This window comes from Leptonychotes weddellii, chromosome 4 (genome assembly GCF_054177405.1).
Source record: "Leptonychotes weddellii isolate Sample4059 chromosome 4, ASM5417740v2, whole genome shotgun sequence".
Taxonomy (NCBI): Eukaryota; Metazoa; Chordata; class Mammalia; order Carnivora; family Phocidae; genus Leptonychotes; species Leptonychotes weddellii.
The window spans coordinates 30999992-31026146 of NC_138372.1; the positions used below are offsets into that span (position 1 = coordinate 30999992).

The window sequence follows — 26155 nt, forward strand, 5'->3', positions numbered from 1 at the left end:
CAGGACGTGGATGTGGCTCACTCAGCCTTCCTGGTACCCCAGAAGTCAGGAGCTTTGAAATCTGACCAAAGGACTAGACTAGAGGAGGTACTCCATCCAGCCATGAAAAAAACCAGTGAACTAGCCCATCTCCCCCAAATAGCGAACCTCTCTATTAACAGGAATACTAGTGTGCACCAGATTTGGTGCATCAATCAAACATCACCCCTTTGCCTTTGGCAGAAATTAGATCAACTGAGAGCTCACATACACCTGGTCTCATCCTAATCTGAAGCTCCAATTGTCATTCACAAGTCTCTGGTTAATACAAATGCAGTAATGAATAAAAAATCTTTCAGAAGCTCATTGGTGGTTTCTTCCTTTTCTTTTGAAGACGAGACACTCTCCTCAGTTGTACTTTTTTTTTTTTTAAGATTTTATTTATTTATTTGACACAGAGAGAGAGAGAGGGAGAGAGCAAGCACAAGCAGGGGGCGCGACAGGCAGGGGAGAAGCAAGCTCCCCACTGAGCAAGGAGCCCGACATGGGGCTCTATCCCAGGACCTTGGGATCATGACCTGAGCCAAAGGCAGCCGTTTAACCAACTGAGCCACCCAGGTGCCCTTCAGTTGTACTTCTAAAGACCTTTTCAACAGAATGATTGAGGTGGAGGGTCCTTAGACTGAGGATGCCTACCTGCTGGTCCCTTACAACTTTCTGCTTAGGGTGGGATTGACTCTGATGGCTTGTGGCCCCAAAAAGTCAAGATCCTCTCACAGGATTTCACAAAGTAGGGAAGGAAGGTGCTTCTCTGCAGAACCCTGCTTCAGGTTCCAGGTTCCAGTAATTGAGAGTCACCAAGTAACAAAGAATTCAAGAAAAGAAGACAATCAGCATGGCTGAAGGAACAGGGAAACTAAGAAAAATTCAGAGCCTGGTTATAGAAACATGTGGTCTGGCTTAATATATCCACCAAGGGGTGGGGGCTTTGGGGATGGCAAGGAGTTAAGAAGAAAGAGTCGGGGTGTCCGACTCTTGATTTCAACTCAGGTCTTGATCTCAGGGTCTTGAGATCCAGCCCTGCGTCAGGCTCTGCACCGGGCGTGGGGCCTGCTTGAGATTCTCTCTCTCTCTCTCTCTCCCTCTGCCCCTTCCCGCCACTCTCCTGTGTGGGCCCGCTCTCTCTCTCTCAATCTCAAAAAAAAGGAAGAAGAAAGGTTTCATTGCAGAGGACATAGGTGGGAGCTAGAAAAGAAATGCCCTGGTAGCCGGGGAAACATCCCCACTGAAAGGCTGCAGTTCCCAAATATAATTTTATTCCCTTACTTTCTTATTCTTGACTTTTCCCCCCTTGTTCTCTATAGATGGAAGCAGAACTGGAGCGTTTCCATAAGCAGAACATGCAGCTGGAGCTGAACATCACGGAACTGTGGCAGAAACTACGAGCCACTGATCAGGAGATGCACAGAGAGAGACAGAAGGTGTGAGGATTTCAGAGTCTGGCAGATCTTGGATTCAGGATCCGGCACCTGTCGGCCGCGGGTAGCTGGCTTCCAAGAGACAGCGCCAGCACATTGCTAAGATACATTCCCATTTTAACTCACTCTCCACTTGCTCACAGCCCTGCCTGGTTTCATGCCCATGCAAATGTACGTGACTGCCTCCATCTGAGACTGAGGACTTTGGGTAAAGTGCTCTAGGGGATGGGAGGCCAGTTTCATAAGAATTCTTGCAGCATTGGCTTGTTTGGCCTGGGAAGGAATATGCTCAGAGAGGTCATTTATAGGCAGTGGCAAAAGGTTTTGACTATCAGAAACAAAGCAAAAACATACTGAAGCAAAGAGAGCCTTCAAAATTGTTTATTCCAGTCTCTGTAGGTAATTAAGTAAGGCCAGAGACATTAGAAGGTTAAGGCACCCAGAGCCAAGTAGCATACTCAGAACCAGCACTGAGAACTAGGTCTTCTGGTCCCAGGCCAGGACTTGGTTGCACCCCCACCCCTAGCACAGGGCCCCCCATGTTTGGTGAATCGGATTGATTTTTTCCATCCCCCACATTAAGCGTTGACTCCGCACTAGGTCAGAACAGAAGCTGCAGAGCCACCAACGTGAACTGACGCAGATCCTGCCCTTCACAGATGGAATGGGTGGCTAGGTGATTTGTGGTGCGTGCACAGCAATCCTAAAGCAAGATGAAAGGTTATGATAGATGAACAAAGGGCTACGGGAGCAAAGAGAAAGGAGAGACCCTCCAGGTCAGGGGTACGGGAGGATGGGCATCAGAGAAAGCAGGATGGAAGAGCGAGCCTCCGGCCCAAGTGTGCGGATGAAACCAATCTGCCCAATTTGGCCATGTTTTCACTACCCACTCACAGCAGCCCTCCTGTCAGGAAGGATAAACCCTGGGTGAGCTCAGAGAGGGGACAGGGAAATGCTGGCCAGGGACCTGCAAGAGAGAAGCGATACTATCCATCTTGGCTCAGAAAGGAACAGGGGGACCACTCGTGCTTCCTCTCATCTTTTAAGGCCTGTGGTCCTGAAAGGAATCCAGAGCCAATGGAGGAATCTTCTGGGTGGCCTTTTAAAGATGAAGCTATTTGGGCAGAAGCACATGGGTGTTAGTACCTCTCTCTGCCTCTTGGCTGTGTGCCCAGCTAGGTCTCTGTGTCCACCGTGGGCCCCAGCAGCCAACCATGAGCCCCAGAGGAAATGTCTCTCATCCTCCTGCTGCCATCTGCCTTCCCCCCCGGAGAGCCCCTGGGGTGCCAGAACTATATGCCTGTGGTTGCAGGAGCGGGACTTGGAGGCGTTGGTCAAACGGTTTAAGACAGACCTTCACAACTGTGTGGCGTACATTCAGGAACCCCGGCTCCTGAAGGAGAAGGTCCGAGCTCTCTTTGAGAAGTACGTGCAGCGGGCAGACATGGTGAGCCCTGCTCCCCTTTCCCCGCACTCACCTGCTCTCCCAGGTCCCCCTCCCTCACTGAGAAGCCCTTTCTGCCCCATCAGGTGGAGATCGCAGGGCTGAACACGGACCTGCAGCAGGAGTATGCCCGTCAACGGGAGCACCTGGAGAGAAACCTGGCCACTCTCAAGAAGAAGGTGGTCAAGGACAGTGAGCTGCACCGCACTGATTATGTCCGCATCATGCAGGTACCTGCACACTCCTCAAATGTCTGGGGGGCCACTAGCTTTCTCTACAGCTTTCTCTTTGACTCCTCTCCTCTGCCTTCCCCGAGCTTGACCCGTGGCCCAGAGCCCCTCCAAGTTTTTCTAGGTGTGCCCTTGCCCACCCCTGCCCCGCCAGTACCCATTCGTTTCTACCCCCACCCCTACTCCACAGGCACCCTTTCTTTTTTTCCTCTGGCCCTCCATCCACGTGATTCTAGCTCTCCTGAGTCACTCTCTCCTCTCTTCTGCGGTTTCCCACTCTTATTTCACCTGACTTTGTTTTGCTGCTTTTCAGTCTGCTACTTGAATCATGGGATCCCTGGTATCCAGTTCCCTCTGAACACACCCGTCTCCACCCGCCTCATCTGCCTTTTCTGGTGCCTCAGGTCCCTTCCCTTATCTCTCGGGTCCAGAGCCAACCACACCCACAATAGTGTTGGCCTTACTCTGATTTAATGAGCTGTCCACATCCACCTCCTAGGATCCTTCATCGGGCTGTGCGGAAAGCGCTGACCCCATTATGGCCGCCCCCACTTGCGCACATTATCAGGACTGCCAGTCAGGATTCTACTGCCAGATTTCTGTTTGAGTATCAGTATCGTCTGAGGCAATTAATGTGATTTAATATCAAAAGAAAACATCGGAATCACATTTGTAAGGCACATACCTTTTTGTGTTTATATTTCTTTAATGCCATAATTAAAATACTGGAATGAGGATGGGCTGCAGTTGGATTGAAACAAACCAGTTCCCGACTCAGCCAGTCCCTACCTGGGCGAGCAGAGTGCACCGCGATTCAGGCCAGACCCAGGCAGGGCGGGTCTCGTGCCATCCTACAGCCAGCCCCTGCCTCAAACCACTGCCCTTCTCCGGGGCCACAAAAGCAGTCAGAAGCCCAGAGAGAGGCGTGCATTCCATTGGTGGGACCCTTTAGGCACCAGCAGTGGGGACACAGAGCCACAGCTAAGGGTCTCAGGACGCCCAGGCACAGAGAGCCCACCAGGCTTCTGGAATGCAGTGTGCTGGGCAGGGGGACCAGGACGACTATGGAGGCAGTTGGCAGCTGGTGACGTTGCTGAGCCTTCATCTGAGCCCTGCCACCAGAGCACAGGCCTGAAGTGTCCTCCAGGGGCGGGGTCCCTCTCTCCATGCCCAGCAGATTTGGGTAAAGCAATTGTCAGTCCTCGGAGAAGAAGGAAAAGGAAAGGAAAGCCCACAGGCTAGTCCGCAGGTACATCCGCATGAGGCCCCTCAGGGCAGGCGTAGGTCTTCTTTTACTCTCGGGGGCCCCAGAGGGCACATGCCCACTTCTGCTGGGCAGGGTGAGAGGGTGGAGGGAGCAAGGAGACACAAGCAGGTCTCCTGCCAAGCCCTGCCCCTCCCTGATGGCTGGCAGAGGGAGCCGTCAACCAGGGGGAGCCCCGGAAAGTGCCTTCTTGAGCAGCTTTTCTTGAGCAGCAAACCTGTGTGCTGTGGAACCCTGCGGATCCATAGGTGTTTCCCCAGACAACCGCAAGGAGCCAGAGGGGGGCCGGGAGGCAGGGTTCTGGGGTCCTACCCTTTACCCAGGGAGACTCCTTGCTTATAGTAGCAGGCTCGGTGTCAGACTTTGTTTGGAAGAAAGGAAAGGAGGGAGGGAGAGGGAACGAAAAGAAAGGAAGCAAGAGAAAAAGGAAGAAAGAAAGAAAAACTTCCAAAGCCACTGTTCTCAATTATCAAAACGGTTTCCTTCTTTGATCTTCAGCTGAAGGAGAAGGGCCAGGCCAGGGGTCAGAGCAGCAGAAACGAGAGTAGGCACAGTCTGTCTAGACCCGGGTTATGCTGCCCCAGCCACTCTCACTGGGAGACCTGGGGGAACCTCCTTCGCTTCTCCAAGGGCCTCCTTTCCTATCCGTAAGATGGGGAAGAAAGTACCCACTTCAGCGAGTTACCACGGGGATTGAATGAAATGAGTAACACGAAGCACGAGGCACTGGCTGGGACGGAGCAGGTGCTCCCAAATGCCCTCTCCCTTCCGGTCCTCCCACCGAAAGACCTACTTGAGAACCAAGGCGGAAGTCAGTGGGAGAACCTGGAAGGCCATCCCAGCAAGGACCAGGGCTGCCTGTGGACTGGGGACGTGGGAGCGGGGATGGCCCAAAGGCTCCCAGACTTCCCAGCGGGTGGCCAGCGCCCGCCCCCCACCCCCCACCCCACTTTGCTCTGCGTAGTTAAGAAGCTGCTTCTGCCGGCACCAAGGCCCTGGCACTTCAGTCCAAAAAGGCAAGGAAGGCCAGGGCAGAACCCCAGAAAATGAGGTCACTGTCTCATTTATATGTTCAGACAGGAGCACAGGGCCTCCGCACTCGCTCTCCAGCATGCCTGCAGATAGGAAGGTCAGAATCGCTTTGAATACAAACAATGAGGACACACGTTTTATTCAGGACACAATTTGGAGGGCTTCTTACAAGCCAAGCTCCGTGCCAGGCCATGGAAGATTCCGAGATGAATGTGATAGTACGCCTACCCTCAACAGTTCCTGGTAGGAAACTTAAACCAGATACAGACCACCCCTGCTCAGTACAGTCTCTCCAGGGCCATGGGCCCGTGGGAGAGGCAGGGAAGAGGCACTGGAGCTGGGCCTTGAAGGGGAGTAGAGGCGGTCAGGGAGCAAGTAGAGGAAGAGACTTCCGGGCAGAGAGAACACCTGAGAACGGGCAGGCAGGGAAGAGTGAGGCGTCTGGGGTGTTTGGGGACCCCGGAGTCCACAGACTTCCTTTATCGCAGAATTCCAGGGGCAAGGAGAACAAAGCCGGCTGGAAAGTAAGCAGCTTAGAGTCACTTGCCAGAGCTTTCCTGGCCACACCAAGAAACAACGTTTCTCTTAGAAGCAGGTGCCACCCAAGGTTGAAGCAGGTAGGGGTGTTCTCTGTTTTGAAACGATCTTCTCTGTTGGCAGGGTGGGAAGGCAGGTGGTGGGAAACCCCATGAAAAGACGGCTGCCCCTTGAGGGGAGACGAGAAGGCCTTGGAAGGGGCTAGGTTGTGGCATCAAAGGACAATTCAGAGTAGAAATGAGGAAACGTCAGGTCAGATGTGAGAGGCAGGTTGAAAGAGGACCAGAGAGATGCCTCTTCTGTGCGGTTAGGCAGGTGATGATCCCACCAACGGTGGGTTCCAGAAAGACGCCACGGATGCAGCCTTCCAAGTTCACGGAATAAACATGCTGCCTGCATTTTCCACGCTGCCAGGCACCGCAGTATTCTTAAAGGTGTCAACATAGGGAAGGCCAGTAGGGGGTGCTATAGGCATTCCCTTCCTTCTCCCTTCTGGGCTGAAGGCTCTGTCAGGGTCCGTTCCCGCGTCTCCACCCAAGGCAGTCCTGGACAGCTCAGTGTAGCCCCTTTGCTTAGAAGGTTTTCTATAGAAATGGACTTTAGCGTTCCCCCAGCCGGTCATACATATCTCAGGACCTGACACTTGATGGACCCCAGGTCACATTCTTCCTGCCGCAGAGGAGCTGCTGGAGGATTTGGGGGGGGGGGGGCTTTTGTAGGTGGTGCCGACCAAGGAGGGACCAGGAACAAAAGACTCAGCAAACCTGTGGCATCCACATTGTAAGCTCACACAGCTACCCAAAAGCATATACAGTTGACCTCAGTGTGACCTCTGGACTCCTCAGAACACAGACCATGCCAGAGAGCACTGTTTAAGGAGCCAAACTTGTACTTTTGGGGGGATTCCATGGCCGTCCACATACTATGTGAGGTGTTGGAATGGAGTGACATCAATGAGAGGCGGAAAGTAGAGTCTGGGAGGCAACAGTCCTAGAGGCAGACACAACTAGATTCAAGTCCCAGCTCTGCCACGATGCGCTGCCTTGGCCTCAGTGTGCTCATATGGAAATGAGTCTAATAATACCTTCTTATGTCATAAGGTTGTCGTGGGGATTAAATGAGTTATTGTACGCAAAATGTTTGATGTGATGCAGGGATCCAATCAGTGCTTGAAATTATGATTACTCTTGTCGTCGTCATCATCATCAAGCATTTAGTGCCTCAAATCCTGTTTGCTCCCCCTTAGTTCCAGGCCTGAAACACTCTTCCCTGCCCCCCACCTCCCCAGGGAGCCTTTCTCACACTGGGTGAGCATGCCTCTTCAGACTCTCATGGCATCTCTAAGCACTGGATCCAAGCTGGGCCTCCCGTGTCCACCACAATGACCAGTGCACAGTAGGCTTTCAGGAACAGGTTCTTAGGTGATTTTTATGCATGAGTGAGTGAATGAATGAATGAATGAATGAACGAATGAATGAACAGAACCAGGAACCGGGCCGCATTAAGTCATGGGTCTCAATCACACTCTAATAGGGACTGAGTCACGTCCTGGAGGCCCATTTAGGTGGCAGTCGTCATGGAGGTGTCCGAAGCAGGCAGTGGGGTTAGAAACAAGCATTCACACCAAAAAGTACCAGGAGCCAGAAGCCCCAATCATGGTAGCAGAGTTGTCGAGGATGGAGGGCTGGGGAAACACTAGGGCAAGGGCTCTACCTGGGGCCATTACGGTAGTAGAGGGGAGAGATGATAAGAGCTGGCTACGACACTGACTTGAGGGGCGCCTGGGTGGCTCAGTCATTAAGCGTCTGCCTTCGGCTCAGGTCATGATCCCAGGGTCCTGGGATCGAGCCCCGCATCGGGCTCCCTGCTCAGCGGGGAGTCTACTTCTCCCTCTCCCACTCCCCCTGCTTGTGTTCCCTCTCTCGCTGTGTCTCTCTCTGTCAAATAAATAAATAAAATCTTTTTAAAAAAATTAAAAAAATAAGAGCTGGCTACGAATCACAGCAGGAAGGGTGAACACGAGATCTGGTGAAGGCACAAAATTGATAGGACTTAGTGACAGAATGGCTGGAGATGACCAAGCTGTACTTCAAGATATAGCTGGAGAGGACTGGTCAAATGGTACCTTCAGCCGTCTCTAATCTTCATTCTGATTATTGTTACTTTACTGAACAAGGCAAGCAAAGGGAAGCTAAGTGATGCCCATGAAGAGGGGGAGTGGAGAGAGCCCCTGAGGTGGAGCAGGTTTGCCTGAGTTCCCTGCGGCCCTCCTAAATCTCCCTGCTGTCTGGTCTCCCCTGCCCGACCTTTACGCTCTGGTTTGTAATTTTCTTGTTAGTAAGAATCTCTTCTTCAGCTTGATATCTGCTGCATTAGTTATTCATTTGTTATCCACTCCATAAGTATTTATTGGGCGCCTCTTACATGCAAGGCAGAGTCCAAGGTCTTAGAACCAAATACAAACATACTTAATTGAGTACGTCACGTTAGAAAGTCAGCGTGGAGAGGTTCCAGGGGAGGAAACTGGCAGCGAGTTTTGCTGGAGAGCATCTGGAAAGGAAATGTGGGCGTTTCATCACTAAGGCCTGGGTTACTTAAAGAGTAAAAGATCAGATGGAGAAATCTGCTGACTTTATAGGAAAAAAAAAAAGCACAAAGCCCAGCCTGAAAACAAGGGATCAGCAATAATTGGGCATTTCATCCAAGAGAATTTTTTTTAATGAGGAATACTGAAATTAAGTGGTATACTGAAAATCTGAAGGTACATACATCTGATATGCTCAGATAAAGAGGCTCCAGAGGGAAAGAATATGTTAGGGTGTCTCCAGTTTGGGCACTGCTCCCACGTGGGCTCTGCAGGCATATCCCCCTAGCAGAGAAGCGGTTGTCATGGCTCATGGACAATAGTGCTTGGGATCACCCTGTTCTCTGGGCTGACTCCATGCTTCCCACTATGGAGAGTGTCCCAAGTGGTGGTAGTCCCTGGTCTGTTTTATGTAGATTTGGCCTGCATTTGCCTTTTTTGGCACCCTGACCCTCAAGGGCTTTGCTACCCACCAGTGGTCTGGCCCTCAGGCTTGTGGCAGCATCTCTTAGGAGCTAGTTCAAAATGTAGAATCTCAGGACCAGCCCCAGGCCGACTGAGTCAGAAGCCACATTTAACAGGATCCTTTGTGCTGTCACATGAGAAGCAGTGCTGTGGACAAGCCAAGTACGGAATAGCCAGTCCTTTTCTGGACCCATGGGAATGGGGACACCTCCGTGGAGCCACCCTCAGTGCCCTCAGGCTGAGTGTGAAAAGGAAAGCAGAGATTTGAGGTGTGGGAAGGGAAGAGAGAAGCAACTGCTTGGGTCCAGGTGCAGAGCCCCCACCACGGGACCCCCAGCAGGCTCCTCATCCTCGCTCCTCTGTGTCTGCCTCTGACTTTGTGTCTGGGGATATAGAACAGCTGCATGTCCCCCACACACCAGCCATGTCCTATTTCTGTGTCTTTCACTTGCTGTTCCAGTTGTGTGTGACCCCCTTTACCCTCTCCTTGGTAACTCCTTGCTGCCTCAGCCCAGGGAGCAGTTCCTAGGAATCCACCCTGGTCATTCAGGCAGGGCTAAGTACTTTTCCTCTGTGCCCCACCCCTCCATTGTTCCCTTGATCCCAGTGCTCATCCCCCTTGGCCACTGGTGACATTACCTATCTCTGCAACATCCTGTGGTCGGAGTTTCTTGGTCAGTTTCAGAGCTGCTTCAAGGTCATAGACTTGGGAGCGGGTGAACTTCACATCCCTGCTGAGCTCATTTATCTCCTTGATCAGGGAGACATTTTCCTGTAGAGGAGAGGTGGCAAGGTGGCCACCACGCTTGGCTATACCCAGATCCCCCACTAAACCCAAAACTCTTCAAGATCAGAGGCCAGGTCTTACTTTCTATATACCCCAGGATCAGCACAGTGCCTGGTCCATAGTAAGTACTCAAGTAAATATTGGAATGGGTGGATGGGTGGATGGATGGATGGATGGATATTTGTCAAACACAAAAAGAGAAGTGAACTGTCAATGGATAGAGCAAATGTTCATTATTCATTTATTTTCTATGCTCCTCACTAAACAGTATGCTGCTGAGGGCAGAAACCATTTCTTATTTCTGTCTGTATCCCAGGGACATAGCAGATACCACATAAATGTAGGTTCAACAAATGAATGGGGAAAAATGAATAAAGTATAGCATAGTACTTAAGAGCTCAGAGCTCTGGAGCCAGACTGTCAGAGTTAGAATCCTGACTTTGCCGATTCCTATCCATGTAATTTGGGCAAGTTACATAACCTCTCTATGCCTCAGTTTCCTCTTCTATAAAATTTTGATTATAATAGAATTTCCTCATAGGGTTATTATGATACTTCAATGCATTCAATTCATATAAAGTGCTTAGAAAAGCATTGTTGTTGATGCTGGAAAGGGTCTGGATGCTTGGGAATGGTATACTCTATCTGTATCTTATGTTGCCAGAGTCCACCTGAAGGTAAGTCAGCTGGTACCTCAAGAGGTTTATCCATGGGCTAGGATAAGGACTTGTACCCAGTAGAGGAATCTGGGTCCAGGCCCAACCCTGTCTGTTCCACACACCCTCAGCCCCAGGCCAGGACAGGCCCTGTGCCCACTGATCACTCATCCATCCATACTCATTCTCTCTTCTCCTCTACAGGAAAATGTCTCCCTGATCAAGGAGATTAACGAGCTCCGCAGGGAGCTGAAGTTCACCCGCTCCCAAGTCTATGACCTTGAAGCAGCTCTGAAACTGACGAAGAAACTCCGACCACAAGATGTTGCAGAGACAGGTAATGTCACCAGTGGCCAAGGGGGGTGAGCATTGGGATCAAGGGACCAATGGCAGCCACAAGGAGGTCTCCCTTTGGCTTCCAAGGCTGCCTTTCCCCAGAGTCAGACCACATCTACCCCATGGCCTTCCAGGAACCTCTCCATGCTGTACACCTGCTATCCAAAGGATCTGTGAGGCACTTGCCACATTCAAACATGGGTGGGACCAAAATCCTTGGGGTTAGCTATAGTTTTAGAATTCAGAATCTTTCCGGGCGCCTGGGTGGCTCAGTTGGTTAAGCGACTGCCTTCGGCCCAGGTCATGATCCTGGAGTCCCAGGATCGAGTCCCGCATCGGGCTCCCTGCTCGGCAGGGAGTCTGCTTCTCCCTCTGACCCTCCTGCCTCTCATGCTCTCTGTCTCTCATTCTCTCTCTCTCAAATAAATAAAATCTTTAAAAAAATTAAAAAAAATATTAAAAAAAAAAAAAAGAATTCAGAATCTTTCCGATTTTAGAAAGAGCGTACTATATACTGCATATTACATAACATCCCTAGGGGAGTCTGAGGCAGGGCCCTGAAATCAAACACATTCGTATTTCTTTAGTGAAACATGAATATTCACACTGAACTTCATAAATTTTAAAATGCTTTACATTTTTAGAGCTCTTGGCACTTTAGGATTGAGGATAAGGGATTGTGGGCCTGTGCAATTAAAATAAAGACAAAAAGAAAGATTAGAAATATTCAAATGGAAAGGAGGAAAGAATGACATTAGAAATATTAAATTATATCCTAAAGTTCCTCTGAATTTCTGACAGCCAAGGCAAAAAGAGAAACAGAGAAATATGATAGTTTAAATAGTCCTCATTTACGGCAAAGGGAAGGTTTAGAGTTTTTTTTCCTGGGGAAACAAACCTTTCCTTGGCACTAAATTTTGTAAGAAACTTAACACACAGATCCTTATGAAAGGGATGTTGAATAACACAGTGGACAGCCTTTAACTGTATGTCTTCAGACAATTAAAAAACATGCATCAGGTATCCATTTCTTATCTGGACAGTCAATAAAGACAGAGAGTATAAGGCATTTCCATGGAAAATTAAGTCAGTGTGATTCAAGTATATTGTTTTCTGGTGGTTTATGCTCAGGAATAGAGCTTAGAAGCCTCGATGAATGGGAACCTGCCATGGCCATAGATTGAGGCTTTCCAATATCAGTCATCTCATGTACTATGGTCACGTGAGAGGTTATCATTGGGAGAAGGTGACTGAAGTATACACAGGAACTCTCTACTATTTTCGTAATTTCTTGGGACTCTTAACCTATTACAAAATTATATGTATAATTGTGTTGTCTTATCTGCCCTTTTTATTAGCGTCGAGGAGAAGTTGAGATAAGAGTAGACCCTCTGAGTAGTACCTGAAGTGACAATATTAGGTCTAAAGAACTGACACAAGAGCACAGTATGTGTTACGAAGATTGAGATGCTTGACCTCTTGGAGATGAGGTGGAAGCATAGGTGTGCCTGCGAACAATTGCAAAGCCTCTCTTTAAAAAATATTTCAAATATGCCCAAATGTCCTAGCAAATAATCAACTGAGACCTCCTCAGGATACTGTCTGATAGAGCCAATTTCTTCTTATTACTATTGTTGAAATTTTCAGACATATACAAAAAATGAGAGAAAAGCCTAAGGAATTCCCATGAATCCATTCCCCGACTTCAACAAGTATCGGTTCCTGTCACTCTTGCTTCATTGGTATCCACAGTCCCCAGTTATTTCCTCTCTCATCACAGTGGATTATTTTGAAACAAACCCAACATCGGATCATTTGTGTGCTATAGTTTTACTCAAGGAAGATTTCATTTGTAACAGTTGAAGACAGGGATTACCAACTGTCTGCTTTGATCATGAAGAACCTAAGTCTGACTTCTAATTTTGAACATGGGGCCACCAAGACAAGTTAGCTCAAAATATATAACCTCAAGTTTTGTAAGATTGACCAATTCAGTTGGTTTTTATCTGGGGGCCTGCCTGGGTGGTTCAGTCAGTTAAGTGTCCAACTCTTGATTTCAGCTCAGGTCTTGATCTCAGAGTCATGAGATAGAGCCCTGTGTTGGGCTCCATGCTCAGCAGGGAGTCTGCTTGAGATTCTTTTCCCTCTGCCCCCCACCGCCCTGTAAAATAAATAAATAAATAAATAAATAAATAAATAAATAAATAAATAAATAAATACTTTTTTTTTTTTAAAGAATTCTTTATCCAAACAGGACAGGTTGCCATCCCCAAACCACCATTTTAGTTTTAGCAGCATTTGTGTTAAGTTTTCATTCACATAACAATTAACTAGCAGGTCTAATAGACACCTGCATGTTTTTCAATTATTAAAACCATATAATTAGACTTCTAAATAAAGATGGCTAATTAGAAACCTACTAAAATGGCATAAATAAACCATATGATCAAAGGAAACACAAAAGGAAAGAGATACAAAATTTTGAAAGCTGGAAAATGGATAGATGAGTGGTAAATGACTTCATAGACTCCTAAGCCAGAAGTAGGAACCTAGAAGAAACTTAATGTACATCACAAAACCTCCCCAAGGCTCAGGAATTAGCAGAAGCAGATATCTCAGGAAGTAGGGATGAAGGTGGGGCTGAAAACAAGGAAAAGTCTTTAAGAAGCTGTTAGATCTACCTAGTATCCAATACAATGGCTAAAAATAGATGGATCAGGTCCATCATCATGAAATTCCTAAAGACCAGAAAACAAAGGAAAAATCCTTCAAATTTCTATAGAGGATAGGGGGAGGTTTCATGCAAAAGATCAGAAATCCCAATTGCAGGATACAAAATCAACAGACAAAAATTAGTTGCATTTTTATACACTAACAATGAACAATCCAAAAATGAAATTAAGAAAACAATTGCATTTATAAAAACATCAAAAACAACAAATGCTCAGGAATAAACTTAACCAAGCTGGCAAAAGACTTGTACATTAAAAACTACAAAACATTGCTGAAAAAAAATTAAGACACCAATAAATAGAAAAATATCTTATGTTTGGAAGACTTAATACTGTTAAGATGTCAATATTACCCAAAGCAATCTACTAATAGTACAATCCCTGTCAAAATCTCAATGATTTCTTTTGTAGAAATAGAAAATCCATTCCAAAATTCATATGGAATCTCAAGGTATCTCAAACAGCCAAAACAATCTTGGAAAAGAAGAACAAAATTGGAGGTCTCACACTTCCTGATTTCAAAACTTACTGCAAAGCTATAGTAATCAAAACAGTGTGGTACTGGCATAAAGACAGACATACAGACCAATGGAATAGAGTAAAGAGCCCAGAAATAAACCTTCACATATATGGTCAAATGATTTTCAACATGGGTGCCAAGACCACTCAATGGGGAAAGGACAATCTTTTCAGCAAATGGTGCTGGGAAAACAGGATACCCACATGCAAAAGAATGAAGTTGGACCCTTAACCTTACATCATATACAAAAATTAACTCAAAATGGACCAAGGACCTAAAATTTCAGAGCTAAAACTATAAAACGCAAAGAAGAAATATAGGAGAAAAGCTTTATGACATTGGATATGGCAATGATTTCCTAGATATAACATCAAAAGCACAGGCAACAAAAGGAAAAATAAATAAACTGGACTACATCAAAATTTAAAACTTTCATGCATCAAAGAACACTTTCAGCAAGAGTGAAAAAACAATCCATACAATAGGAGAAAAATATTTGCAAGTCATATATCTGATAAAGACTGAGACCCAGAATAAATAAAAAACTCCTACAACTCAACAACAACCAAAAAAAATTTTTGATGAGCAAAAGACTTGCACAGACATTTATCCAAAGAAATTACAAAAATGTCTAATAAGCATATGAAAAGATGCTCAACAGAAATCATTAGAAATATGCAATTTTTGTTTGTTTTGAGAGAGAGAGAATGCACATGCAGGTGCGCACATGTGTACAAGCGGAGGGGGAGGAGCAGAGGGAAAAGGGAGAGAATCTTAAGTAGGCTCCATGCCCAGCACAGAGTCCAGCACAGGGCTTGATCTCATGACCCTGAGATCATGACCTGGAGCTGAAATCAAGTCAGATGCTTAACTGACTGCCAGGTGCCCCAGAAATATGCAAATTGAAACCACAGTGAGATACTACTTCATGTCCATTATGATCACTATTATCAAACAACAAAACAAACAGACAAACAAAAACGCTGCAAGTGTTGGTAAGGATGTAGACAGGGAGGGAAGGAAGGAAGAAGGAAGAAATGGAGTTAGATCAATATAGAATGAATTGGGAAACTATAAGCTAACTAGAGAGGGAAACTTACCTTACAGAGGGAGATAGGTGAGATAAGTATCTGTCAGTCTTGGCTCTGGATGAAGGAAAGAAAAAACAAGAGAAAAGATCTCTCCCTGAGAACTCCTAACCAAAAGTCCAACTCAGGCAGGTTTAAGTCCAGAATTTACACTTAATTTGTGGCTCAAAGCAACGTTGGCTGAAGATTTAGTTTAACTGGTAGTGTCTCCAGGTCCCAAGCAGAACCAAATACAAATTTTCTATGGAAGAATACATTTTAAAACCAGTTGTCAAAGAATTCCTATAGATAACATTCTAAGGAACATGAACTCACAATCAAAAATCACTAAATACAGGAGGAAATAAATCACCATGAGTGAAAAACAACAAAAGTATCAAACTACAGAATAAAATCAACAAAGACCGTGGATAATAGAATTATGAAAATAAAAATATTTAATATATTTAAAGAAATAGAAATTTAAAAATAAGACAAAATAAGAGTTTCCCAAAATTGGCTAGGTAGATTAGAAAAAAGAACCAAAAATACTCCTAGAAATGAAAACTATAGGTTGCAATTAGACTCAATGGACAGACTCAACAATGGGTTAGAGGTATCTGAAAGGAGACTTCGTGAACTAAAAGAATGAAGAAATTACCCAGACTGTAGCCCGGTGGGACAAAGGTATAATAAAAGACAAATAAGACGGGTTGGGATAACCCAACTTATGTCAGTTTGAGAAAGAGAATGAGGAGAGGCGACATTATGATAAAGAATAGCTGGAAGTTTTTCAGAATTGATGAAAGATGCCAATCATCAGGTCCAGGAAGCCCGGTGGATCTCAAGCTGGATAAATAAAAAGAAATCTATATCTAAACTGCAGAAAACCAAAGACAGAGATGTTAAAAGCAGCCAGAGAACAGATAGATTGCATATAAAGGAATAACAATTCAACAGATACCTGACTTCCCCAGAGCAACAGTATAAACCATGTAGAAATTGTGAAATAGTGTCTTCAAAGTGCTAAGAGGTAATAACTGTCCCCTGGAGTTATGTAACTGGTGAAACACAAGAAAAAAATTTTTTTACAAACAACTGAGAGAATTTGTCACCAACAAAACCTCATTAAAGGAACTTTTAAAGAATATATGTCAGGAAGAAAAATTACTCCAGAGGGAAGTCTGACAACTGTATAAAACAATACTAACAATGTCTAAATTGTGGATTAAAATACCAAGACAGAAATAAAACACTGAGCATTTAACCAGGGGAATCAAAGCTAAAGCATTCTAAGTCTTGTATTGTTTTGCAAGAGGGTAAAGATATTGATTTACTTTGGACTCTAAGTTAAATATACTTCTTAAACTTTTTAGGATAACTATTAAGAAAGAAAGAGTGTATATACCTTCCAAACCAGTAAAGGGGAAAACCCCCTAAATTTTGAAAAGGCCAAAAAAGAAAAGGAAAAAGTGACATCAACATAAAATGCAAATAAAACAGTAGAAATAAATGCAAATGTATTAGTAGTCACATTCTTATTTCCCATCATGTAAAATCAGAACTTAATCTCCCAAAGGAAGCTTGCAGGCAGGATGCGGAGAGGAGACTGCCCAGCTCTGGTAGAAGGCAGGATCAAAGCAGAGCACGGACCAAGAGGACACGGGGAATATGAGGAGCAAGATGGGGACAGGGGCCATGAGGAGAGCACTGACATGGCCCAGCCATGGAGGAAAAGGACAGGAGGGTTTACACACCACAGTGCATGGAAGAAGACCATCAAAGGGGGACTCTGTAAGACTGAACCAAACAAACTGATGAGCAGGCAGGTCATTATCAAAGGGATGAGAAAGAATTGGGGCAGTGAAGAGAAGAAACAGGAAAAGCCCAGCCCATGCCCTCAAGATGTTCACAGACCAAGGAAGGAGACAGAGGGGAAAACAAGGGCCAAAGCCCCACATTCAGCCCACTGGACCATCTTCCATGTGAACTGGTCTCAGGAGGCACAGTTGCACTCCTGGGAACATTCATGGACAGTGTCACCCAGGCCAGGGATGTTTCAGGAGACAACTGCTTCTGGAGGCCAGCCACCGGCCAGCAGCTGTGTCAACCCTGAGCTGTCTCATAGCTCTGCAGTGTCTGATTTCCCCATCCCTTGCCCGTTAGGATACTCCTCATCCAGTACATCCCAGTGCCCAACCTCTGAGGTCCATTGACCTCACTCAGTGATTGCAGAGCCTGGAGGAGCTTAAAGCTACAATCTGCATCAAGATCCTTATGGCACCTGGTGAAGCCCTGGGACAAAGAGAGGATGGTATGGCTAGTGGTAGGGCAGAGTAAGAAAAATTCCAAGTGCTGGATTAATTCTAGGCTCAGTCTAGTCCGTACCTCCAGGACTGTGGCCTCACAAACACAGGTTGGATCTCTCTGGGCAGCAAGACAATAATTGAGTAAGTGTAAAAGCCAATGGAGAGGGCAAAGATCAGTCCAAAGACTACGCTGGTAACCAGGAAAGAGGAAGTAGCTAAGGGAGCAGGTGGAGAGGCAAACAGGGCGAAACTAGGCAGAGGCAAGTGTTACAGGTGGATGGGCTTGTGGGCTTGGGTGTGCTGTACCTTCCCAGGGGTGCTGCTCTCCCCAGGGCCAGGCCACAGCTTGACCAAAAGGATGGTTATCAGGGGCAACCAGTAGCAGCAGGAGGATGACGAGTCAAGAGCTAGAAAAAGAAGAAATAATAAAAGATCAAGAGCCTAGAAATTGCCAAAAAGAAGAAGAGTTGAGAAGCAAAGGCAGGAAGAGAAGGGTCTAGACTTCTCTTAGGAAGAGTGGGATGACTCAAGCACTCTTAATGCTGGCCCCATCTTCAGACCAATTAGAAGCCCAAGGCAAGGCTGGCCACTGGGCTTTGCTGACACTTGCTCCTTGCAATACTCTCTTCTTTGGCTTCCAACATGTATTCTTCTCTAGAGTTAACTTCTGATGTACAGGAAAGAGGTTGGCAGTGGGTAGGAAAGAGACCGCTCTTCTACTGAGAGAAGCTTGACTGGGAGTTGGAGACACACATTGTCGGCGAAGTAGGTTCAGTGTCATCTGTGAAGAGTGGAGGAGAGGATGGATTTGGCAATAATTTCTTGGATGTGACACCAAAAACACAGGCCACAAAAGAAAAAATAGACTACATAAAAACTGAAAACTCACATGCATCAAAGGACACAATCAACAGAGTAAAAGGGCAGCCTGTGGGATGGGAGAAAATATTTGCAAATCATGTATGTGATAAGGAGTTAGGGTCCAGAATATGTAATTAACACCTGCAGCTCAACAGTAATAACAAAACAACCAGATAGAAACATGGGCAAAGGACTTGAACAGACATTTCTCCAAAGAAAATATACAAATGGCCAACAAGCACATGAAAAGATGCTCAACATCATCCATCATCAGGGAAATGAAATCAAAACCACGATGAGATGCCACCTCACATGCATTAGGATGGCTGCTCTCAAAACAAACCAACAGAGAAGTGTTGGCGAGGATCTGGAGAAATTGAAACCTTAGTGCACCATTGGTGGGCATGTAAAATGGTGCAGCCACACTACATGGCAGTTTCTCAAACATTGAAAATAGAATTATCATATGATCTAGAAACCACTCCTGGGTATATACCCAAAAGAACTGAAAGCAGGGTCTCAAAGAGTTATTTGTACCTCTATGTTGATAGCAACATTATTCACAGTAGCCAAAAGGCAGAAGCAACCCAACGTCTATCACTGGATGAAGGGATAAACAAAACTAGTATGTACATGCAATAAAATATTCTTCAGCCTTAAAGAGAAAGGATTTTGACACATGTTGCAACACAGAGGAACCCTGAGGACATCATGCTAAGTGAAACAAGCCAGACACACAAAAAAGAAAAATACTGTGTGACACTACTTATCTGAAGTTCCTAGAGCATCATGTTCTTAGAGACAGAAAGCAGAATGATGGCATGAGTGTTCTTGCAAGAGTTCTGGGGAATGATTGCACAACAATGTAAATGCACTTAATGCTACTAAACTCTGTACTTAAAAGGGGTAAGTGTTATGTCTGACCATAATTTTCTTTAAAGAGTTGGAGTGAGGAGTTAGAGTACAGGCCAAAGTTCAGAAGCGCAGCCGGAGCGGGGGAATGAGAGTTTGCTAACCACAGGCAGGAAGTTCGTCTGGGGCTGGAAACTGAGAATTTGAATCGCATAGGTAGCACACAACAGGCCAGGTGTGAATGGAGAAGCTGGGTGGTTGGATGATCTCAGGTTCGGGCTGTGCGGGGCACATGGGGCCGGAGGACAAGGCATCTAGAATGTCAAGGGTGCTGTCAAGAAAATGGCAGAAGAAACCCACGGTGGGTCTAACTGGACAGAAAAGGGAGTGGATCTAAAAGGACCCCCTTTGGTAGGTAAAAAATGGAATAGTCCAGATAGAAGCGATATACACTCAGTCAAAGAACGGAAATCTTGAAGGCAGTGAGAGAGGTAATGGCAGGATGGGCTACTACAGTAGAGATTTAAAGGTGTGGGGTCCTGGGCCTGCTGAGGGAGGGGAAGCCACAGAGCAGGTGCCCACATGGCATGGAGGCCAAGGACATAAATGCTGAGAGTTCCGTCTGTGGGGCCAGGGAACAGGATGAGCCATGGACCCTCGTGGGTCCCGGCATTGTGGGGGGTGACGGCAGCACCCGAGACAGGAGGGTGGAGTCGGGGCAAAGTCTTCAAGGAGCATGAGGGAGTGGCCAGCCCAGGAGGGGTAGAGAGGGGTCTGCCTCCTGGGACAGGGGTCTTGTGTGTGGAGGAGGACTGGGGGATTTGGAAGCCAACCTAGGTCAGCAGGAGAGCGCCACCCTGCTTGGGGAATGGGGCACAGGGGCAATGAGCAGAGTCCGCTGGAGGGGCCTGGGGCAGGCAGACAGGGGGGCGGGGCTCAGGAGACAGTGGAAGGGCCTGTCTCTATCCCTAGCATCTGGGATTGAGTGTCTGTCCCTCAGTAAGCGCCCAATAAATCAGAGGACAGAAGGGAAGAAGAGGAATAAGCTGGCTTCAAAAAAGCTTCGCAGCAGGCCAGTAACAGGCCCACAGTAGACCTGCTCTGTGCCTTTCAGTGTCCAGCGAGGACATGTCCGGCATCGCACCCACCATGAGACTGAATGAGCAAGAAGAAACCGGCAGAATCATCGAAATGCAACGCCTAGAAATCCAGCGCCTCAGAGACCAGATCCAAGAGCAAGAGCAGGTGCCGGGCTTCCACCCCATTGGTGGAATTCGGCTTCCTTCCCTTGTCCAGTCAGACGTGGACTGTGAGGTGCAGATCAACTGATCCCCTCTGGTAAGCCATCTGCAGGTGCCCCTGTGCCTCTGCCCCTAGGCCAACTCTGTGCTGTCCCTGCAGGCCCTGTGGCACTGGCCCCGCCAACCTCTTCTTCTTGCCCCAGGGAACTTGAGACCTGGGCAGAATAAAGATGTTTGCCCACAACCGTGTCCAACTCCCTGTTTAGCCAGGGAGTCCGGGAGGGGTAGGGAAAGAGGGGACCCTGAGGACTGGGGGGCTCCAGTTCGTCCAAAGCCGTTGCTGCTTGTCTCTGTCCAGGCACAGGGCTGCCTGTCACTGTGGAGACCACACGGTGGACTTGGGCCCGGCTTCCTGCTGCCTCCTACTCTCTCTGGGCCCCTAGGGTGTGGCTGCCTACACCCTGTCACAGTGACCAGCTCATCCCCCTCAGACCAGTGTGTGCCCAGCATGTCCTCTGCCCTCTAGGTGAGCAGGCCCAGGGAGGAGGAAAAAATTCAGGCCCCTCTGATTGATTCCACCACAGAGACAACAACCCATGACATCATCATGCCCGGCAGGTGGGATGGAACAGACTTCATTCCAAGCTAGCATCTTGGCTTTACCTTTGCAGAAGAAACTGACTTGAAATGGGGTCAGGGAGGTCAGCGGAGCCAGATGCTTTAGGGTCTTGAAGGCACATTACCGAGATGACACTGTCCAGAGGCCAGCACAAAGCCCCGAGAGTCCCTGCCCTCCGCTCCCAGGCTCTTGCCACACTGGCTTCCTTTCAATTCCTCCAAAAAGTCAAGTTCTTCCCTGCCTCCGGGTCATTCCACATACTTATCTTCTCTGCCTGAAATGCTCTTGTCCCCACACCTCACTCAGTGAACTTCATCCTTCAGATGGTAGTTGAAATGCCGCTTTCTCAGAAAGACAGTCCCTGATCCCTCCCTCCCCCATCTAGATTACACCCGCCGTATTGTTTTCCTTCATAACCCTCACTATAACATATCCATTTGATGGTGTGATGCCGCCTCTCCCACTGGGTTCTCAGTTCTGTGGGTGCAAGGTCCGTGTCTGTTTTTAAAGTCCCTTGCATGTTCGGGTGGAGCATTGATGGAGGGACCCGAGAGTGGAGGCGGGGGGCTGTGGGAAGGATGCTGTGGCCAACCATGAGTAAGAGGACAGCTTCCGCGACCCAGATGGTGGCAGTGGAGATGCAGGGATGTGAATTCTTCTGACTTTGGGACCGAAGGAGTTAGCCCAGCACAGGGAGAGGGCCTCGGGAAGAAGGCACGCACAGAGCAAATGGGGCTCTTGAGCAAACTGGGGCTCTTCTGTGGCCAGAAGGATATTCACTGGGGCTAGGATGCAGCAACATTCAAGCGACAGGGTTTTCAACCTAAAAATGCCCTAGAATCAAATACCTCACATTTTACCTACAAGATGGGCCACAGGTTACAGGTGAGGAAATCAAAACCCAGAAGGGTGAAATCGTTAGCACAGGCTCGTCTTGGCGGGGCCAAGATTGCGGCCCTGGGGCTGCCAGTGGTGTCCACGTTCCAGCCCTGGGCCAGGTGGTGGAGGTGATAGGAGTATGAATAGTCTCAACCAGAAGGAGAGGGAGCTGACAACTCCCAAGCTAAGCTCCCCTAAGCTGCTGGCTGGCTGTAGTCCAGCTGCTGGGAGGGAAGCGGAAGCAGAAGCCCCAGCCGAGAGAGAGCGTGGCACTTGGGCCAACAAGGAACAGGGTGTTTGCTCAGTTGCCCAGGGGGGCAGGGGGACGGCCTCTGGCTGGCAAACCTGGAGCCGGAAGTCTTGCTGTTTTGTGCAGGGCTCTGCCTCTCAACGATCAATGTTGTGGCTAGACTGGCCCTTGTGGTTCTGATTATGATTCCAAGACGTTCTGCAGGAACCACCATCAGGAAACTTCGAAAGAAAGGTTTATTACTTATGGGACCTGGAAATTACACTTGGGCCACACAGCAAGGCCAGGGGAGGCAGCAGGAAGAGAGGGAGGGAGAGAAAGCAATCTCACAGGCCTGGGGTTCTGCCCTATTGGGGTCAAGTGTGGAGGCCTACGGTCTCTGGGCTCACTATTTAAAATTTAAGAGTGGGAATTTAAAGGGTAGGAAGGGGGAGAGGGCCTCAACGGGTCAGTTACTGAAATCAACCAAGATCTCTGCAACAGAGAAGCCTCGGTGGCTGGCAATGGGTTTTTTGAGATAGTCCTCTTTGAAGCAGAGGTCAGGCACTTGCATTACAAAAAGAAAAGTCACTGTCGGGGCTCAGCGACGCCAGTTCACCGCTCCATTTTTCTCTGGGGTTCCTACAACCAGCTGTTGGGTGGCATTGACTGGGTGGTTGATACATAGGAGACCTCGCTTCCGCTTTGCCTATCCTGACTCCATGGGGAGCTTCTCACCCCACTGGGGAACCTCCCCCTTCACGACCTCCCTCTTCACTGGCCTACAGCCTGTTGACCAGCCCCCCGCCATTGACAGAGTGAGCCTGGCAGTCACCTCCTCCTGCAGGACCCCACTGGTCACCCAAGTGGCTAGGCATTTGGCATACGGACTCCACTCTCATTCTTCTGGTTGTGGTCCATTATTAAGCTCCGGGGACTCATTCATTTATGGTGGGACAGCTGGTGCTCTGGGAGACTGCCCTCTCTCTGGGCCTTCGGACATCCATTGGCTCCCTTGCCCTTCGTCTAGAGTCTTAGCATCAGCTCCGGCCAGACAGTGTGAGCTGCCTAGCGGAGTCTCCTCTGCCATCCTGTTGTCCTGCGCTGAAGACCCTGCCCCACAGGAGATGTAGCATTCGCATCTACCTTTCCCCACTGCTTTTTACACAAAGCATGACCAGCCGTTACCAAACAGCTGCTCCTAGGAAGTGCCTGAGGGGCCCTGGTGGACCTGGGAATATCCGCGTGTCCAGGGAGGACTCCCTTGCAATCACTGCTCTGGATTCGGAGTGAGAGGTTAGAGAGAAGGATGTCAGGCCCAGGAGTGGGGTCCATTCTTCCTGAGCTCTGTTGGGATAAGCTCCCCTAGACCATTGGAGTTTCAAGGGCCTGCTTATGCTTTGAGCTGAGCTGGACGGGAGAGCAGACTTGCAAGGAAGTAACCCTGCTGTGTGCCAGGCAGTGGGAAGAACTAACATTCCCCATCACCTACGATGACCAATCATGCACGAGAATTGGTATTTATTGGTCATCTAGTGTGTGTCACATGGTGGGATTTGGCAGGGGTGGCAGGTGTTGACTAGGACTCACCTAGCACCTCCTCTGTGTACCGAAGCAGTAAATATATTAAAATTGGGACTATGAGAGTCTAGTTCTGAGCAGAAGAACTATGGATGCCTTTCTTTGGCTCCAAGTAACAAAACCCAACTCTAGCCAGTTTAAGCCAAAAGGGGAAGTTTATCATCTGGCGGGGCCGGGGGGTGGGGGTGAGGGGTGGGGGGCTGGTCTCAGGAATCTCGGGGCAGAGATAGAACCAGGCCTCAAGAGAAACTTGAACCAGCGGCTGGCTGAAACCACCCCTCCCTCTCTTGTCCCCGCGCCTCTCTGCAGACCAGTTTCCGTGCCCAGCTCAGCTGGCAGAATGTGCCTCAGCGTCTCGTTAGTCCCCGCTCCAAAGCTGAAATGGAATCTCTAGTCCGATTTTAAAATGCCAAAAGAGAAGTATTTTTGGCCTCACTTGAGTCTGGGGCTCGTCTCTAGCCATAGCCGGGCAGATGGGTCACAGGACGTGATCCTGGTTGCTGGGGTTCATCCCTGGGGTGAAGGCGGTCATTGTGAGCAGGGCAGACACTCCCAAAGATGTCCCTCTGAGGGAACTGTCACTCATGGAGCACGGGGGTCGGGCCGGGGGAGGGGGTGGTGACGGGCGGTGGCTTGAGCTGCAAACCGCTTTATGCCTCTTGCCCTCCATGCTGCCCTTCAGGAGGGCGGGGACAGCACCTCTTCTGCTCATCACCGTGTCTGCAGCACCTGACACAGCAGCTGGTGGGAACACAGAGAAAGGAAACGGTAAATGTTTGCTGGAATTAATCAAGAATATAATTATAGTATTTAATCACACACACACAAAACTATTTAGACTAAGTACTGTTGTCCCCATTTTACAAATGGAGGACCTAAAACACATAGAGTTTAAGCAGTTTTTCTCTGGTTACACAGCTGGAGCTGGGGGTTGACACTTCAAGGTCAATCTAGCTCCCAAACCAGTGGGCTTTCCACCATTCATTCAACATGCGTTCACCCCGCACCTATTTTACACCAAGCCGATTTTAGGAGCTGGGGAGACACCATGAATCAGACTCAAATCCCTTCCGTCATGAAGCTTACATTTTAGGAGAGTAGGGAGACAATATTCCAGACAGATAAGAAAAATATATAGCATGCTGAGCCGTGATAATTGCTACAGAGAAGCATAAGAGAATAAGGGAATAAAATAGGGCAGGGGGACAGGAAGTATGGGGAAGGTTGTGATTTCCGGGTGGCCGGGAAGGCCTTCTTGCTGAGAAGGTGATGTTTGAGCACACACCTGACAGAGGTGCAAGAGGGAGTCATGTGGGAGAAAAGCATTCCAGGCAGAGGGAACGGCCCATGCAAAGGCTCTGAGCAAGAGCAAGCCAGGGAGGGTAACTGCGATGAAATCAGAGAGGGCCTTAGAGATCCAGGAGGACTTCGGCTGTTTGCAGAAGGTAGGCCAGTGGAGACACGTAGCACGGCTCTGCCTTAGGACAGGGTCATCCCAGCTACCAGGGTGACAGTAGGCTGCGGGCTGGTGGGAATGCAACAGAAGCCGGGAGACTGGGCCACAGGGCCTCTCTTTTGAGAGGTGGACCTCTCAGAACTCCCACTAATGGACCAGTTAGAATCCACACTTTGCACTCTGTGCCCACTGCCACCTCCTACTCCTGGCTTTCCCGGCTGCCCGCCTGAGCTGCCCCCACAGCTTCTGCTTTGGGGACAGAGTTCAAAAAGCCCTGCAAGGAGCCTGCCTGTCCACTTGGACTCCAAAGTTATTTGATAAGACCCAGACCGAGACCAAGGACTCATGCAATCAATGTGTGAGCTGAGGAACCTTTTAGGCTGTGTTACCCATCACCCAAAAAGGTCTTTTCAAACCGCTCAGGGGAAAGGGAGAGAAAAATCTCATGAGTTCTGCTGCCCCAGCTCCATCCAGGACAGCTGGACCATGGGTCTGGCTGCGCTGACTTCTTGGGACCAGGAAGATAAATACTTGCTAGAAATCAGCACGTCAACCTGAGGAGGACACAGCCTGGAGCCCTGACCCTCCCTGCCCCCTCACCCCGCCCGCCCCAGGGCAGGGGGTACCTTTATAAAGTTTTGCAAAGTGGCACACCCACGTGGTCCTCCCTGAGATCCAGCCCGCCCCACAGCAGTCAGCTTGCCGTCACTTTTCCTTGAGGGGAAGAATCATCTAGATCTGCACTGATCAATCAGGGAGCTGAGGGCCACATGTGGCAATTGAGCATTTGCAACAAGGCTAGTCTGAACTGAGATGCACAGAATAAAAGACTGAAGTAGCTTATTACTCATTTGTAATCATTCACTACCTGGAAATCATAATCATAAATCATAATCATTCACTAACATGAAAATATTTGGGGGTTAAATAAAAATTGTCGTTTATTATTTTCACCTTTTTTTAACCTTTTTAACGTGGCTACTAGGAGATTTTATTATTTGTTTAAAGATTTTATTT

At 48.1% G+C, this 26155-nt stretch overlaps 1 protein-coding gene across 1 annotated transcript in view; it reads left to right on the plus strand.

The window, feature by feature from the left end:
* The window catches only part of CFAP57 (cilia and flagella associated protein 57), a 65702-nt gene extending 45084 nt beyond the window's left edge, over positions 1–20618 (plus strand). Inside the window, exons 18-22 of the mRNA XM_081818267.1 lie at positions 1344–1460; positions 2770–2904; positions 2988–3131; positions 10661–10793; positions 20248–20618. Coding sequence (XP_081674393.1) covers positions 1344–1460; positions 2770–2904; positions 2988–3131; positions 10661–10793; positions 20248–20462 — 744 coding nt within the window. The 3' untranslated portion in view covers positions 20463–20618. The remainder of the gene's footprint in view (positions 1–1343; positions 1461–2769; positions 2905–2987; positions 3132–10660; positions 10794–20247) is intronic.
* The last annotated feature ends 5537 nt before the right edge of the window (positions 20619–26155 follow it).